This window comes from Gopherus flavomarginatus, chromosome 3 (assembly GCF_025201925.1).
Source record: "Gopherus flavomarginatus isolate rGopFla2 chromosome 3, rGopFla2.mat.asm, whole genome shotgun sequence".
Classification (NCBI taxonomy): domain Eukaryota; kingdom Metazoa; phylum Chordata; order Testudines; family Testudinidae; genus Gopherus; species Gopherus flavomarginatus.
Window position 1 is genome coordinate 93286771 of NC_066619.1, and position 14293 is coordinate 93301063.

The 14293-nt window shown below is 41.8% G+C and overlaps 1 protein-coding gene across 1 annotated transcript in view; it reads right to left on the reverse strand.

Moving 5' to 3' along the window:
• Positions 1-14293, reverse strand: part of RCL1 (RNA terminal phosphate cyclase like 1) — a 52188-nt gene that overhangs the window by 23635 nt on the left and 14260 nt on the right. The window contains exons 4-7 of the mRNA XM_050944299.1: positions 11366-11440; positions 10077-10201; positions 7616-7741; positions 1209-1365 (exon numbers count right to left, since the gene is read on the reverse strand). Coding sequence (XP_050800256.1) covers positions 1209-1365; positions 7616-7741; positions 10077-10201; positions 11366-11440 — 483 coding nt within the window. The remainder of the gene's footprint in view (positions 1-1208; positions 1366-7615; positions 7742-10076; positions 10202-11365; positions 11441-14293) is intronic.

Genomic DNA, 14293 nt, shown 5'->3' on the forward strand with positions numbered 1-14293 from the left:
GGCCCCAAGAGGCTGAGGGAGCCAGATGCCCAATGCTTCCAGTCCAACTGAAGAGTGGAAGCCCTGACACTAGGCCACCAACCCAATGGCCCTGAAGTCCTCTTTCAGTCTGACACAGCTATATCTCAAAAGGATCCCACTAAGTGCTTTCTAGGCTTTTTTCAAACAGGATCCCTGAGCACAGGAAGGGAAAACATGAATCCTCGCACAAAGCAGTCCAGGGAGGCTTTCTGCTGCGCCTGATATGACTCCAAGTTTGTGCAGCAAGGCAGCATCTCAGATGTCATCCTTTGGCCTAATCATTGTGGTTATTTTGGGCAAGTTGACTCAACTGCTAAGCAACTAATTTTTTTTTTAAAGCAAAATGTAGATGGATTTTCAAATACAGCATGTAGTAGTTCTGCTAGGATGCACATTACAACTCTCCCGTATCTCCGGCAACATTTCACACTTGAGAGACTTTTTGTTTGTTTGTTTCTGGGCATTGACCCTGCAGCAATCTCATTCTCTCATTAAAAAGAATTATTACATTTGCTCAAGTGAAAAAGCTCATGACAACACAACAGAGACAACAAGCTTTTTACAGTCAGTCCAATGAAAGCAGCCCAGTTGTTTTTGGACAGAGGGGAGAGTACTTGGGGCCTGTAGTCAGAAAGCTTTGTCCCCTAAATGACTCAGCTTGGTATACATTGTAAATGTGGGACATCTCGCAGTATAGTCAATATTGTGACTTTTATATTTTTTACAAGTCATTTACTTTGAATGGTGTCCACCACAGGGTGAGGAGGACAAGATCCACCAACAACGTTCTTCACACACTGATTAAGACAGCAACAGACACAGGTCACTTCTTCGGCTGGATGCAAAGCAGGCAGTTCTATATCTGATTACCAACTACCTGAATCAGCCACTGTCCCACGTTTATGTACACGAACATATACAAAGATGGCTGCCTCAATAAATCCAGGGGAGAAAATGGCTGTCTGAATGCAATTTAATATACTTTCTATATTAACTACGCTTATTATTCTAGAAAAATAAAACCCTCAATTTGTGCTTTTAAAGAGCAGTAAACTGGTACTTGAAGTCCAACAAAAGGCTAGATGTGACAGAAACATGCTTCAAATGAAAGCAACTCCCCTTGCACACTACCTTTCCTCCAGCTACATCCACAGGAGAGTGAAAGAGAGAATACTTTGGCTACTTACTCTGTAAATCTCCTCAAGCAGCAGCTTTGCACAGTTCAGGCCGAGCTCTTCCGGGAGTACAGCAGTTCCCTGGCCCTGGGGATTAGATGCAAGTTCAGCACCCAGAAAAGTGCCATTGGTGGTTTCTGCGACAAGGGACAGGCCAAAACCTGGAGACCTGAAAGACAATGACAGAACTGAAAGGTGTATCCGATTACAGTATGTGAAGAACTAAAAGGAAGAAACGAGTTTATTTTAACTCTCTCATACAGATCTCTCTGCTAGGAGACTACTTGACTTGCACTGAATAATTGGTTACTCTAACAGCATTTCAGGATTAAACCAAGCCAAAAGCTGCCTGCTATTATGCTGGTTATATTGCTGCCATTTCCAAGCCTAACATGAATAGTCTTTATATGTTCATTTCATCTCTCTGATTACTGTTGCTTCCACCTCATTTGCAATCAAAAACAAAACAAACATTCCCTAAGGAGCCAAACTCTATTTGGAAGGATGCTTCCAGATTTGGCAAGATCAGAATACAAATGTGCCACCAGATGCAAGTAATTAATACTTTAATTCTGTATTATTCACCAGTTCTCCTTGATTGTTTCCACTTTAAGCCAACAGGTCAAAGCATCACTTAATTAGAAGAATTCCATAACTTCTATTGGTGGCAGAATCCCCTTACCACGAAGCCCAGAATAATGCCAATATACAATGCTACTTTATTTTACTGCAGGTGTGAAGGTGGGGTTTGTCTTACCAGAAAGCCTAAAGAAGAGCTCTGTGTGGCTCAAAGCCTGTTCCCCCTTCACCAGCGAAGTTGGTCCAATAAAATATATTATCCCACCCACCTTATTTCAGAAATCCAGAGATAGCTGAGCACAGTTTACTGAGAAGTCCAAACAATATCCTTTGTCTTTTATTCATACAGTTGTCTCATTTTAAACTTTAGAAGAAGACTGGCAAATGGCTGTTAATAAACTTAGCCTAACTCTCCTCAATGTGTAAGTTTTCCTACAACACACGAACTAGGGAAAGTGCCACTGGACTCCCTCTCCACTACTCAGGCCTTTTCATCAGAATGGTATAAATCTAAATTCATTATTATTGACCTAACAGCAAGAAACACCTCCATACCAAACACAGAGCACGAGAGCTATGCAGCCAAACTACACACTGTGCACCTCCTCAATGCTTCTAATGCCCCTGAGATTTATTATGGCTCCTGAATGCCTGACAAGATGTAGTTCTGCTAGGAAAAGAAAGCACCATTGACTGCTGTAGGACAGTCAAAATATGTAGTTCGTTCACAAAAATGGCACTAAGGATGTTTTGCATCCGAAACTCCCAGGGCTCAGAATGATGGCAAGAAGTTATTGTTTCAGAAGAATATTCATGATCTACAACAAACGCCCCATACATGATCACCATGGAGAATTCTAGCAGCAAACTCACAAAAAAGTGCATTGTCTAGACTAGTGTTTTTCAACTGGTGGGTTGCAACTTCAGGGGTGGAGAGGTGTCATGAAGGGCAATCTGGGGGGTCAGGAGGCATTGAAATTTTGTACTGCAACCTCAAGCAAAGCCAATCTCGATCCCTCACTCCTTGCACACTCTTCCCCTTGAAGATCAAGTATTCTCTGTCAATGACTTGAAACACAAAGGCAAATAAATTATATACACTTGGTGTCACTGATATATTTACTATAAAAGTAAGAGGATCGTGAAAATTTTTGCCTTTGAATAAGGGATCACCAATCTGAAAAGGCTGAGAAATGCTGATGTAGATGAATGCACAAGCCACCTGACATCACTGATAGCAACTTCCTAAGCATCCCAAAGTATGTGTGTTCATAAGCGTGATAAATAAAGCAGCATTCTCTGCCACCGACCAGCATATTCATAGCTTTTACTCTGCTCAGAGTTTGGAGAGAGTTTTCTGTATCACTTTAAGGGTCTGAAAAGGAGAACTTTTGCCTTGTTCTCGTTTCTAATGGCTCACATATGACAAGCAAGATGAACTCACAAGCTATAAGTCTCCAATTGCTAATTCACTAATCACAAGGCTGAGAAAAAGCTCATGAACACAGACACATAAGAACTTGTGGTACCGCATCTCACACATGAGAGACAAAAATCAAAGCCTGTTTCCTTAGCCATGAATGCAATTTGCTTTAAACCGTTATCTCAAAAGAAGATCTTGAGGGTGGGAGGTATAGAAACAGGTAAACGATTGCTCAAAGGAAGGAATACAACAAGACAAATCAAATGATTAACAGTTTAATCTTTTCTGAATTCAGTGTGAGTAAATTACATGCCATTCAATCCTAGTTGCTGCAGACAATTATGCCACAGCCTGGCACTATTTCTCAGTGGCAATCTCTGCTCAAGAGAGGCCCCCATATGGAGACTGGCTGGTAAATGGTCAATGAGGAAAGGGTTCTCTGGTATGAATGGGAGTTCAGTTTTAATTGCTTGTCTAGGGTGTGAGGAAAGGAGGAGAGATTCCATCTGAATTTCCTTCAATTATAGGAGTCAATTAGCAAACTTAAATTCCTCCTAGAGTTAAGCAATCCATGTTTCCACCTTTCATTTGCTCCTATTCCCAGCCCCTGCCTCGTCTCCACCTCTGAATTTTACACTCCAGGATTTTTAACACACCTCTTTCGCCCCCTATTTCACCTCACTCACCTTCTTAGCTGAGCTACTCACTCACTCCCCACTCCGCCCCTGCTCCCCGTGAGGGGATTGTTCTTTGACAGGACCCTTAATTTACTTCTTCCTGTCAGAGACCCTGCATCACCCTAGTAATCCCTTCAATTGAGAAGGACAAGGTGTGGCTCCCTCAAGAATTTGTGGAGGATTCAGGCGGCCATAGCACAAGAGGACAGGTCCCTAACGAGCACAATGAGGTACTGCCAGCCCATGCTGACCTGAAGAGCAAAGCAGTAAAGTCAGCCCCATTCTACCACGCACTGCTGCTGAACCACTACTCAGCTTCTCCACCCTAGCCCCCCCAGGAGAAAGCACCTGTATTGCTTTCTCCCCACCCACAACCTCACAGATCGCACGTCCTAGCAGCAGCCCATGTAGAATTAAACTGATGCACTCTTGGCCAGCTGAATACAGCTCATTACAGCAACAAAGGAAGTGCTACACACTGAAGCTGCACAAATATATTCTCTGGTTGTTGCTAGTTAGGGGGCTTACGCAGGATGCCACTCTGCTCCTAATTCTCTCCACCCAGTCAAATGGAGCAGGTCCATTTCTTTCTACGAAAGCTTACTTGACAGCACTTCTGCAGAACAGCATCATCTAGATCCTCCCAAAAGGGAGTTTCAAGAGTGTGTGGAATGCACAAGGAATTGCACGACAGTAGTGATCCCACCCATATCTATCTATCTGTGTTTGCAGAGCGATGTGGGAAGTATATTAAGACATGTCCTTTCTTCTTACCCTTCTAGTTGGAACAGAGACAGAAAGACCATCTGGAAAGTAAGATGGGAACAATGCCAAAGGACGTCATTTCTTGGGGGCTAGCAACCATGACAATGCTCTGTTAGTAAACATGCTCTCTAGCTTTCATAAATTAGCAAAACCTGCACAGGGTGATAATGGATTTGGCTCACACAAATGAAGATCTGATTCCTCCTGTAGTTGCAAAGGGCATATGCTACCATTTGCATTGATGAACTTTCTGGTGCAGGTCCCCAGACACATAAACAGAGGAATACAACTCAAAGGATTTCTTGCTCCCCTTCTCAGAGGTGCTTTATAGAGGTTGTGAAAGAGGCTAAGATGATGGATTTCCTGAAGATGCTGGCACAGAGGAAGGGACTCCGCAATCCTTTTTACCTTGGAAGTCAAAATCCAGGATGGTGCACATGTGCTTGATTAGTCACTGCCAATCCTATTTATCCACAAGACAAGGACAATGCTGGAAATGACAGGGCAGGTTTCCACATGCTACCTTGCTAATTTGTGCCAACCAAGACTGAGGAACCTCATTTGTAAGAATGAGAGGAGTTCAGTATCCAGGCCCATTAAGTCCTTAACCCTTCTCTGCAAAGGCTGTCAACCCAGGTGCCAAATGCCATAGTATTTTACAATGCAGACCTGTCTAAAAGGAGTTTGTCTCCGTTCACTTCTTTTTACCACTTTGCTGTCAGGTAAAATCCTGCCCCAGAAGTGAAAGGGTTCACAACTTTGGCTTACTGTTAATACCTTGAGCCACAATACCTAGTCTCCAGGAGTGTTAAGTGAAGTATGGTGGAATGACAGAAAAGAACATAGTTTCTAAGGAACTGTCTGAAACAAGCAATCATTTCACATAAAGTAGGTTATAGTCAACAACTATTCTCTGCAGATTTTTAGACTTGCAAACATAACCAGCTATAGGGTAACTTTTTCCAAATCACTTAAATTCCATTTTCAGGGGTGACAGCAGCCTAACTCATTAGAAGCACCTTGTTAGAGGCTTTTGAATTTTTATCCATAATCTAATGTAAAGAGCTTTGAGCTGTTCTGACTCAAAGGCACCGTAAATACAAAGGACTTCACTTTTCAGCTGCTGAGCCCTTGGCAGTTCCCAGCAGCTATGACTGGAGTTCTGAATATTCAACATTTCTGAAAATCCAACACAAAGTATTTGATTTACATGCAGTGTACATGTACAAGGTGCCAAACGCGGGATAAAATGCACCCAGCAAGCTAGGCACTTGTATGGCCCTCATCACCACAATATCTAAGAGCTTCAAGACCATTTACAGATTTTATCCTCAACACCCTTATGAACTAGGGAAGTATCACCCTCATTTTACAGGTGGGGAACCAAGGCACAGACTGGATCAAATCACTTGCCCAAAGTCACACAGGCTGTCTTGTGGCTGAGCTGCAAACAAAGCCCACTTCTCTTAAGTCCCAACCCAAGGCCCCATCCACTAAGCCACCCTTCCTACCCACAGCTTGTCAGACTCTGGGCCCCAAAGCACTTGCAATAGAAGACTCAGAGAGAAATCACAGAAGTGAGCAAATTGTTGGCTTATGGAGCTGGACAGAATTTTCTGATGTGGCGGGGGAAGGTACTTGGCAAACATTAATTGGGAAGCAGTTCTAAGAATGCAAGCTCTGGCAAAAAAGTAGGTAAAAGGGAGCCACTAGAAGACAGACCTCGTTGTTAAAGAAGAGATGCAAGCAGGGCACACTGCCTACGATATTAAGTATATTATTGTGATGATGCTATTTTACCAACTACAAATCTGTACTACAGAACAGTGTGAGGACCACGTTCTGTCCTTGGATGCATGTACAGGGCTCCCTTAGACTTCAGCAGGACTCCTGGGCATGCATACAAGAACATGGAACAGTTTTCATGACGTACAATATGCGTCACCGCTAAAACAAAAGTTCATGTGTCCTTCACAGTGTTTACAATACACAGGCCTTTTGAATCTTTTGGAGAAGGAAACAGTTTTGCAGGTGATCATTCATGCCACCACAAAACCATGCACAATACCCTTTCATTCCGTTGTCTTCCAATTACCAGCCTGTTTTCAATTAAAGCACTTCCCCTTCCCTGTGGTCACCAACAACTAAAAAAAAAAAGTGCATCGTTTAAGCAACTGAAAGAGAAAATGACTGGAACAGTGTTTGTTTGGGGTGTTGTGCATATTAGAAACAGGACAGGCGAGAGACAGTTATTCAAGGTTTCCTCCACCTTCACCCACAAATGACAAGTTACTGGAAATTGGCAGGTCTTAACAAAACAATTCCTCAGTTTGTCATGCTATGTCAGAACTACAATATCTCCACCTTGCTTCAGGTTCACGTTTTGCTAATGAATCAGATCAATAAAATGTATTAGTATAATGACTTTTACATGATCTCTCTCATTCAGTTCCTAGGCATCAGACTTCACAATTGAAGTGCGTAAGGGGAAAAAAGTTACCACGTATAGGCCAGTAATGAGTTTTGTTTTATTTAAATTGTTTGGTCTCACCCTGCAGGTATTACCATTTCCAACAAGAAGGCTATAATCAGATTCGAATCGGAGCCTTCACACCATACCTACTCCATTCACTGAACTTTTGTCATACCTTATACACAGTGCTAGACTAAAAGAACAAATTAAACACCCAAGAATGCACTCAGGGAAATGTTACCTTCATTGGATGTACTATAATGTTACATTGCATAGTTAAGAAGCATACTACGTAAATCTAGACACAATATTTTGAGGACTTGCACAATCAAGTATTTCATTTTTCTTGTAAAGACTCATTCATTAAACAGCAAAAGAGATGACCAGGTCCTGAAGATTAAATGCACTATCAAACTTGACAGCATACTTTAGTCCAAACTATCAAACTTAAAAAAACATTAGTATGATTTAAGTTAGATTCCTTGGAATTCTCAATACTTACTTTCCAGAACTGGTCCCCTTCATATGATCTGTGTAGATATAAATATCTGGTATAAACTTATTCAGGATGCTTCTTGCTGAATCCACGATTCTGTTTGCTATCTGTGGAGACACTCTGACAGAATACCTATGTTATCATGTCAAGGAATTTATTATAATAGGAAGGTACTTTAAACCAGAAAGATGGCTAGTGCACAAAGAGGTTTCAATACATTCTTTTGGATATTTGGCTTTGCAATCTACCTCCACTCATGGATGCCAGCCTATCTTTCAACCTGAATTTATACTTTTCTATAGCAGCATGCATACTTATTGCTTTCTACACATCTTTTTATAATTCTCTGATTTTGACAGTGAAGCCTGCACAGAAGATCTCCCCCCATTATAACTAAGCAAACTCGTCTTAAAAGGTGACCTTCAAAGGATATTTTTTAAAAAGGGCTGCATTACCTTTTACTTTTTTTAATGTATGCAGGCCTGAATGGTTGTGGTTTTGTCCTACCCTTTTAAAGGACTGGTGGGGTTCTTGTTTTTGTGCTTTAGAAACAGCAACAAAGTGAACTCTGGCTTTCCCGGGCTTTGCTGGACGACCTCCACTAGGGGAGAGGGTTTCAGATCTCTCTTACTGTTACAGAAGTGGGGTACCAAATCTTTAAACAAAGACTACCTCTCTCCAAAATGATCCCTAGTCATGGAAGTGGGGTTCATCTTCAATGGCGTCCTTCCATGCTTTTTAAAATATTTCAGATTTTGCCATTAAAGCCGTAACAGTGATCAGTGATCGCTCTATCCATAGTTTCAAGGAAGCAATACTGCCCCACTGTATGTTGGGGAGAAACCCATGTTCAAAAGCCCAGAATATTGATATTCTTCCCGACGGATAGAAAGCAAATGCCAAAGAAACAGAAGAAACAGCTTCTCACTACACTTGAACAGTATTGCTTTTCATCTGGCTTGACAGAGGCAACATCCTGGCACTGAGTCTGATAAGAGTGAGCAAGCTCAGGGAAATAAAAAAGAAAGGCCAGATTTAAAAAGGGGAGGGCCAATTCCGATGTAGCTGACCTGTGATGGTGCACTGAAACAGGGGCAAGAAAGGAAAAGGGGATGTTAAGATTATGACCATGTATCTGTGTGTGAAGTGACAAAACAAAGTATAAATATACAGGGTGGAGGTGAGAGAGGCACAGAGAAACTGTTCTCTTCATGCAAGTCACTGTTCTGGAAAGACTGTGACAAAGAATGGAATGCAATCAAACACCTAGCTGCATCCTTGTTGATCTTACAGTATATGACTGAATCAACAGACTCTTTTAGTCTGGTGAGAATGTACCAATCCCAATGCTGCAATCTGAGATACTGGACAAAGTGACCCATTCTCATGTACATCACAAGGGAGATAACGAGAAAATGCCACAAGTAAAAGGTGAATGCACTGTAAGTTAATGCCTCTGGCAGGAAACCTGTCTCTGCTCCAGTTTTCCCTTCAGGCTGCTGGAAAGTGGATTGTTTGGGGCCTTTTTTTTTTTTAATTTATAGTTACATATGAGCTACAAGTTACACAATACTCAAGGAGAGCAGGAGCTCATGGGAGTGAACTCCAACACTGTTTCCCCCACAGGGAAGAGAATAACTACAGTTCTGATTGAGTGAACTTCTTGTCGTCTTAATACGACAGGAACAGAAGGTTTGAGAAAGATACAGTGTAAAAACAAGAGGAAAGAAAGCCCTAAACATGAGGGTCTGCTCCATACGCTTGCACAGTATGAGCTTGTATTTTGCCATAGTGTACCATTTCCCTTGCATTACACATCATCCACTTCCATCCCTGACTGTTTTATTCGAGGTCTAATAGTTAACAGACTATACTAGTAACACAGAAGAGGCATAAATGAATGTGTGTGCTGTGCAGTACAAACTGAGCTTAAATTTAGGCTCTCACCCTACACACATTTAGTATGAATCATTATTAAAAGAAAGGAGCCTAACAGGTCAACTTACAAAAAACCAACTAAGGTTTTTGTTTGTTTGTTTGTTTGTTTAAAATCTAATAGTGAGGTTCTCTTTTTGGTATTGCTACAAGACACAGAATCATACAGATATAGAGTTGGACTCAAGAGGTTATCTAGTCCAGTCTTCCATGCTGAAGAAGGAGTAAGTGATGGGAAAGCATTTCTATTTTCCTTGCTACTTAAGCATTTCTGGTAAAAAAAAACAAAACAAAAAACAAAAAACAAAACAAAAAAAACCACCACCCTTCTCATCTGTTTTCATTTTTTATTTACTTGTTTCTTGTTGAGTTTTGGATAAGGACTTCATACTGCTATGTTGCAATCCAATAACCTGTGTGACAAGCACAACAATACATATCTATATTACTCTGGGGTACGCTGAACCACATGATAAATTGTTATCCGCAGAAGGTTAATGAAAAGAAACAGAGGAGGGGAAAAAAAAGATACGCTGTTCCTCTGATCCGTTTGATTTTGCCAGGGTCTGTGGACTGAATGGGTTGCAAGACTTTCCTAACTGGACAGGCAAATGTCACCTCCCCACCTCCTTTGGGGGGCATTCCTCTTCTAGTTATCTGGCCACCACAGTAAAAAAAAGGAGCAAACAGGTTAGCAAACAAATGAAAGACGACATCTACAAATTCAAACAGATGACTTCTATTCCACTTATACTAGAACATTAACAGTAGAGGCCAGTGTCACATGAATCCAGGAAAGGCAACGCTAACACCTACGGCGATGCTACAGCTAATTTACACCACGAGGTAAAGATCATTCTCTGTTTAATTTAAAATAGGATGGACAATGCCTACCACTGAGAAATCTCCACTGAACATTAAGTGAAAGGGATAATAAAAGCAGCTCTGTGCACTGGTGCTGGAGAAATGACTTGCTTCTGAAGGAATTTAATGAAGATTCTCAGATACTGAGCATGCAAAGGACTAAATCAAATCCCCAACTCATCCTCATTAACCAAACAGAAAGCAACAAGGATACAGATGTTTCAGTCTGTCAGAAACAGCAAATATTTTAAATAATTAACTCGTGTGCACACTAAGTAGATAATAAAAAAAAGTCAGCTAATAGTTAGGAACTCCTGTCTGGCAGGAAACAGTGAGGAAGGGTGTTTGTTTTGTTCTCTTTAAATAAGGTTAAGTTTGGAGGGACCACAATTTCTTCTCCTTACCCAATCCCTGACCCAGCTCAGACCCACATTTTGGGATCTGCCAAAGGTACAATAATTAGTGGATTGTGGGGGAAATGCCTTCCCAAATTGGAGGCAGCCTTGAATTTGCATAAGACTGTGGATTCAGTGGTTGTCTGTCTGCACTAGTGGTAAGGGATGGGGGAAAGAGAGAGAGAATCCCACTATCAGTACCTAGGGGTCAGAAGTGTAAGCAAAGGGAGATGGAAACTGAATGGATTGAAGAGGAGGAAATGATGCCAACCTTTTTGGAGGAGGCAGGAGAACATGGAGAGGAAGGAGAATGACTATTATTGCGAACTTCCAACCTCTCCCACTTAATAATCTTGGCATTTCTCCCCCACTGCACACTCCTGGAGTCTGGATTTGCTAAAGAACTAAACGGCCAACAAGACGGGCAAAAAAATTCTAGTAACACATTTACTAAAACCTAGTAATGATAGTACCTCTCCTGAAGACAGAATAGGGCAGGAAACATGTAGCCCTGTGTGAACCAGGGCAAAATGCCATTTCAGCCAATGTTAAAAATTATTACCTTCAGTTCAAAACCTTCACCATCGATTCCAAATTTTTTCAGTAAGGGCAGAGCTGTTGCCTTAAGTACATCCACCTAGAATAAAGCACAAAAAGCCAAACTCTTTACTATCATGAAATGAAACAGGCAATATTTATGTTCAAAGAGAGTTAAAGAATCATGTAAAGGTTTTTAAAGGATAGTCAATTACGAGCAGTCTAACAGGGATGGGCCCTCCAGACTAAGCAATACATACATATTATAGGCACAGCTGATGGTGCTGCCTACTATTAAGGTTGCCTGAAACTTCTCATTATAAGACCATGTTTTCAGTTGCTTATAACTCTGCCCAAACTTTAACTGTTTGTACTGAAATTTCCCATGCCAGATGTGTGCACTTTCAATTGTTTGAAAGTTGCAGCAAAAACAATGTAGCTGCTTTTCAGAATGGGGTTAAAGAAAAACATGTTTTGTCCACGTTAAATTCTTACAACCATTTCTTTAAGAAACCTTAGCACCTCCAGACTTTGGAGCAGGGACCTGAAATCAGGAAGGGGGAAGCTCACCCTGGTGTCGGGATGTTCCTTTTGCTGGTTCTGTGTGAAAACACCCCCATTTTGGCCAAGTTATGAGCCTGGGAATAGTTTCAGTTTGGATATGTTCAGTAGAGACTTAAGAGTTTGGCAGTCCTCTGAACAGTCTGTCTGCACTGGGCATGCTCCAAGTCGACGGCTGAGCAGGACCTTCCCTGCAATTGCTGCTCTTGGCAGTTGTGGCACTGGGCACCAGAATTAAGAGCAGCGAGACCATCTGTTCTTCGCTCTCAAAGCTCCTCCTCCTGGCACTCAGGCAACACTGAGGAAGCTACCTGAATGGAATGCAGAGAGGACAAGAGCCAGACCTCAGAGAGCAGCAGAGAGAATGACCAGAGATGGATGAGGGGAGACTGGAATTCAGACAGGAAGCCCCCAGAGGAAAACTGGGACTGTCCGGGTAAGGAGAGTGACACTGGGATTGGAAGAGACACGACTAGGACAGGCCAGGTGGTCTGTGACCACTAGAACCCACTCCCCTCCAGAATCTGCAATGGAACCCAGATTCCAGAGTCTCCCCAGCCCTTGGCTGGCAGCAAATATCTGTGAAATCCACTAGCAAAAAAGCACCCCATCTCCAGCTAGTAGCTGGCCCACATAGATGATTGCAACCTCATGAAAACCTCCAAGCTTAGCCACCAGCCTGGACCTGGAACCTGCTGCCACCACCCAAAAAATTAGAGTGTTTTGGGGCACTCTGGTCCCTCTGAAAAACCTTCCCTGGGGACCCCAAGACCCAAATCCCTTGGGTCTCACAACAAAGGGAAATAATCCTTTTTCCCTTCCCCCCTCCAGGTGCTCCTGGAGAGATACACAGACACAAGCTCTGTGAAACTACACAGAGTGACTCCCCCTCTCTGTTCCCAATCCTGAAAACAAAAAGTACTTTCCTATTCCCCCAGAGGGAATGCAAAATCAGGCTAGCAATCCAACACACAGATCTCCCCTTGATTTCTTCCTCCCACCAATTCCCTGGTGAGTACAGACTCAATTTTCCTGAAGTAAAGAAAAACTCCAACAGGTCTTAAAAGAAAGCTTTATATAAAAAGAAAGAAAAATACATACAAATGTTCTCTCTGTATTAAGATGATATAACACAGGGTCAATTGCTTCAAAGAATATTGAATAAACAGCCTTATTCAAAAAGAATACAAATCAAAGCACTCCAGCACTTATATTCATGCAAATACCAAAGAAAAGAAACCATAGAACTTACTATCTGATCTCTTTGTCCTTACACTTAGAAACAGAAGACTAGAAAGTAGAAAGTACTTCTCCAAAGCTCAGAGAAAGCAGGCAGACAGACAAAAGACTTAGACACTCAATTCCCTCCACCCAAAGTTGAAAAAATCCGGTTTCCTGATTGGTCCTCTGGTCAGGTGCTTCAGGTGAAAGAGACATTAACCCTTAGCTATCTGTTTATGACAAACCTACTTCGGCTATCGGAATATGCTAGCTCAACTGGGAGACATTTTCCACGTGGATCTAAAGGTTCAAACCCTATTTCTGAGCAACGTGGGTGTTGATATGATGCCATATGATGGAATTTGTTTTTGAGTTTTGTTTTTTAAAAACCTAGGATGATACATGCAAAAAACTATAATAAAAGAATGTTAGACTTGCAAAGTCGAGGACTAAAGTTAGGAAATGACATAATTAAGGTTGCCTGTGACCCTTAGTTCAGCCCCCTTGTGCATGAACATCATGATCCAGATAATCAAATATGATTTTTTTAGCATTGTTTTGTTTATGTATACACACACAGGTGCCTAAAGTTTTGAAAGTCCTCTTGAAATCCTGACAAGTTATCTGGGTTACATGAGAGTTACGCAATGCTTCACTTTTAAGAAAGTGTTCTAGTTCTAGTAAAAAGAACAGTTCCACTGTGCAAGCTAGGAAACCCCCTTTTGCAATCCACTGGGTATAAAATATTTCCTAGGGGAAGTAACTATGGGGAAGGCATGTTATGACCACACCATGGGACCAGATCAGCTTAAAGTCCTGGTTTGTCTTCAACAACTGCAAGAATTATTGTAATATTGTAGTCCCCAAACAAGATCAGGACTGTACTGGGCACTGCACAAACACATAAAATAGACTGTCCTTCTCCCAAAGAATTTACAATCTAAATAGAAAAGACAAGTGATGGGGCTCAAAGAAGGACTATTATTCCCATGACATAGACAGATTAAGGGTTTTGCCCAAGGTCACACAAGTCTGAGCAAAGCTGAGGACTGAACCCAGATCTTCTATATCCTTGTCTAGTACCTTAATCACACAGCCATCCCTCCTCCAGAGCACCCCTGGATGGGAGCTGTTCCATCACCAGAGCCTTAGTTGTAAACCGCAATACACT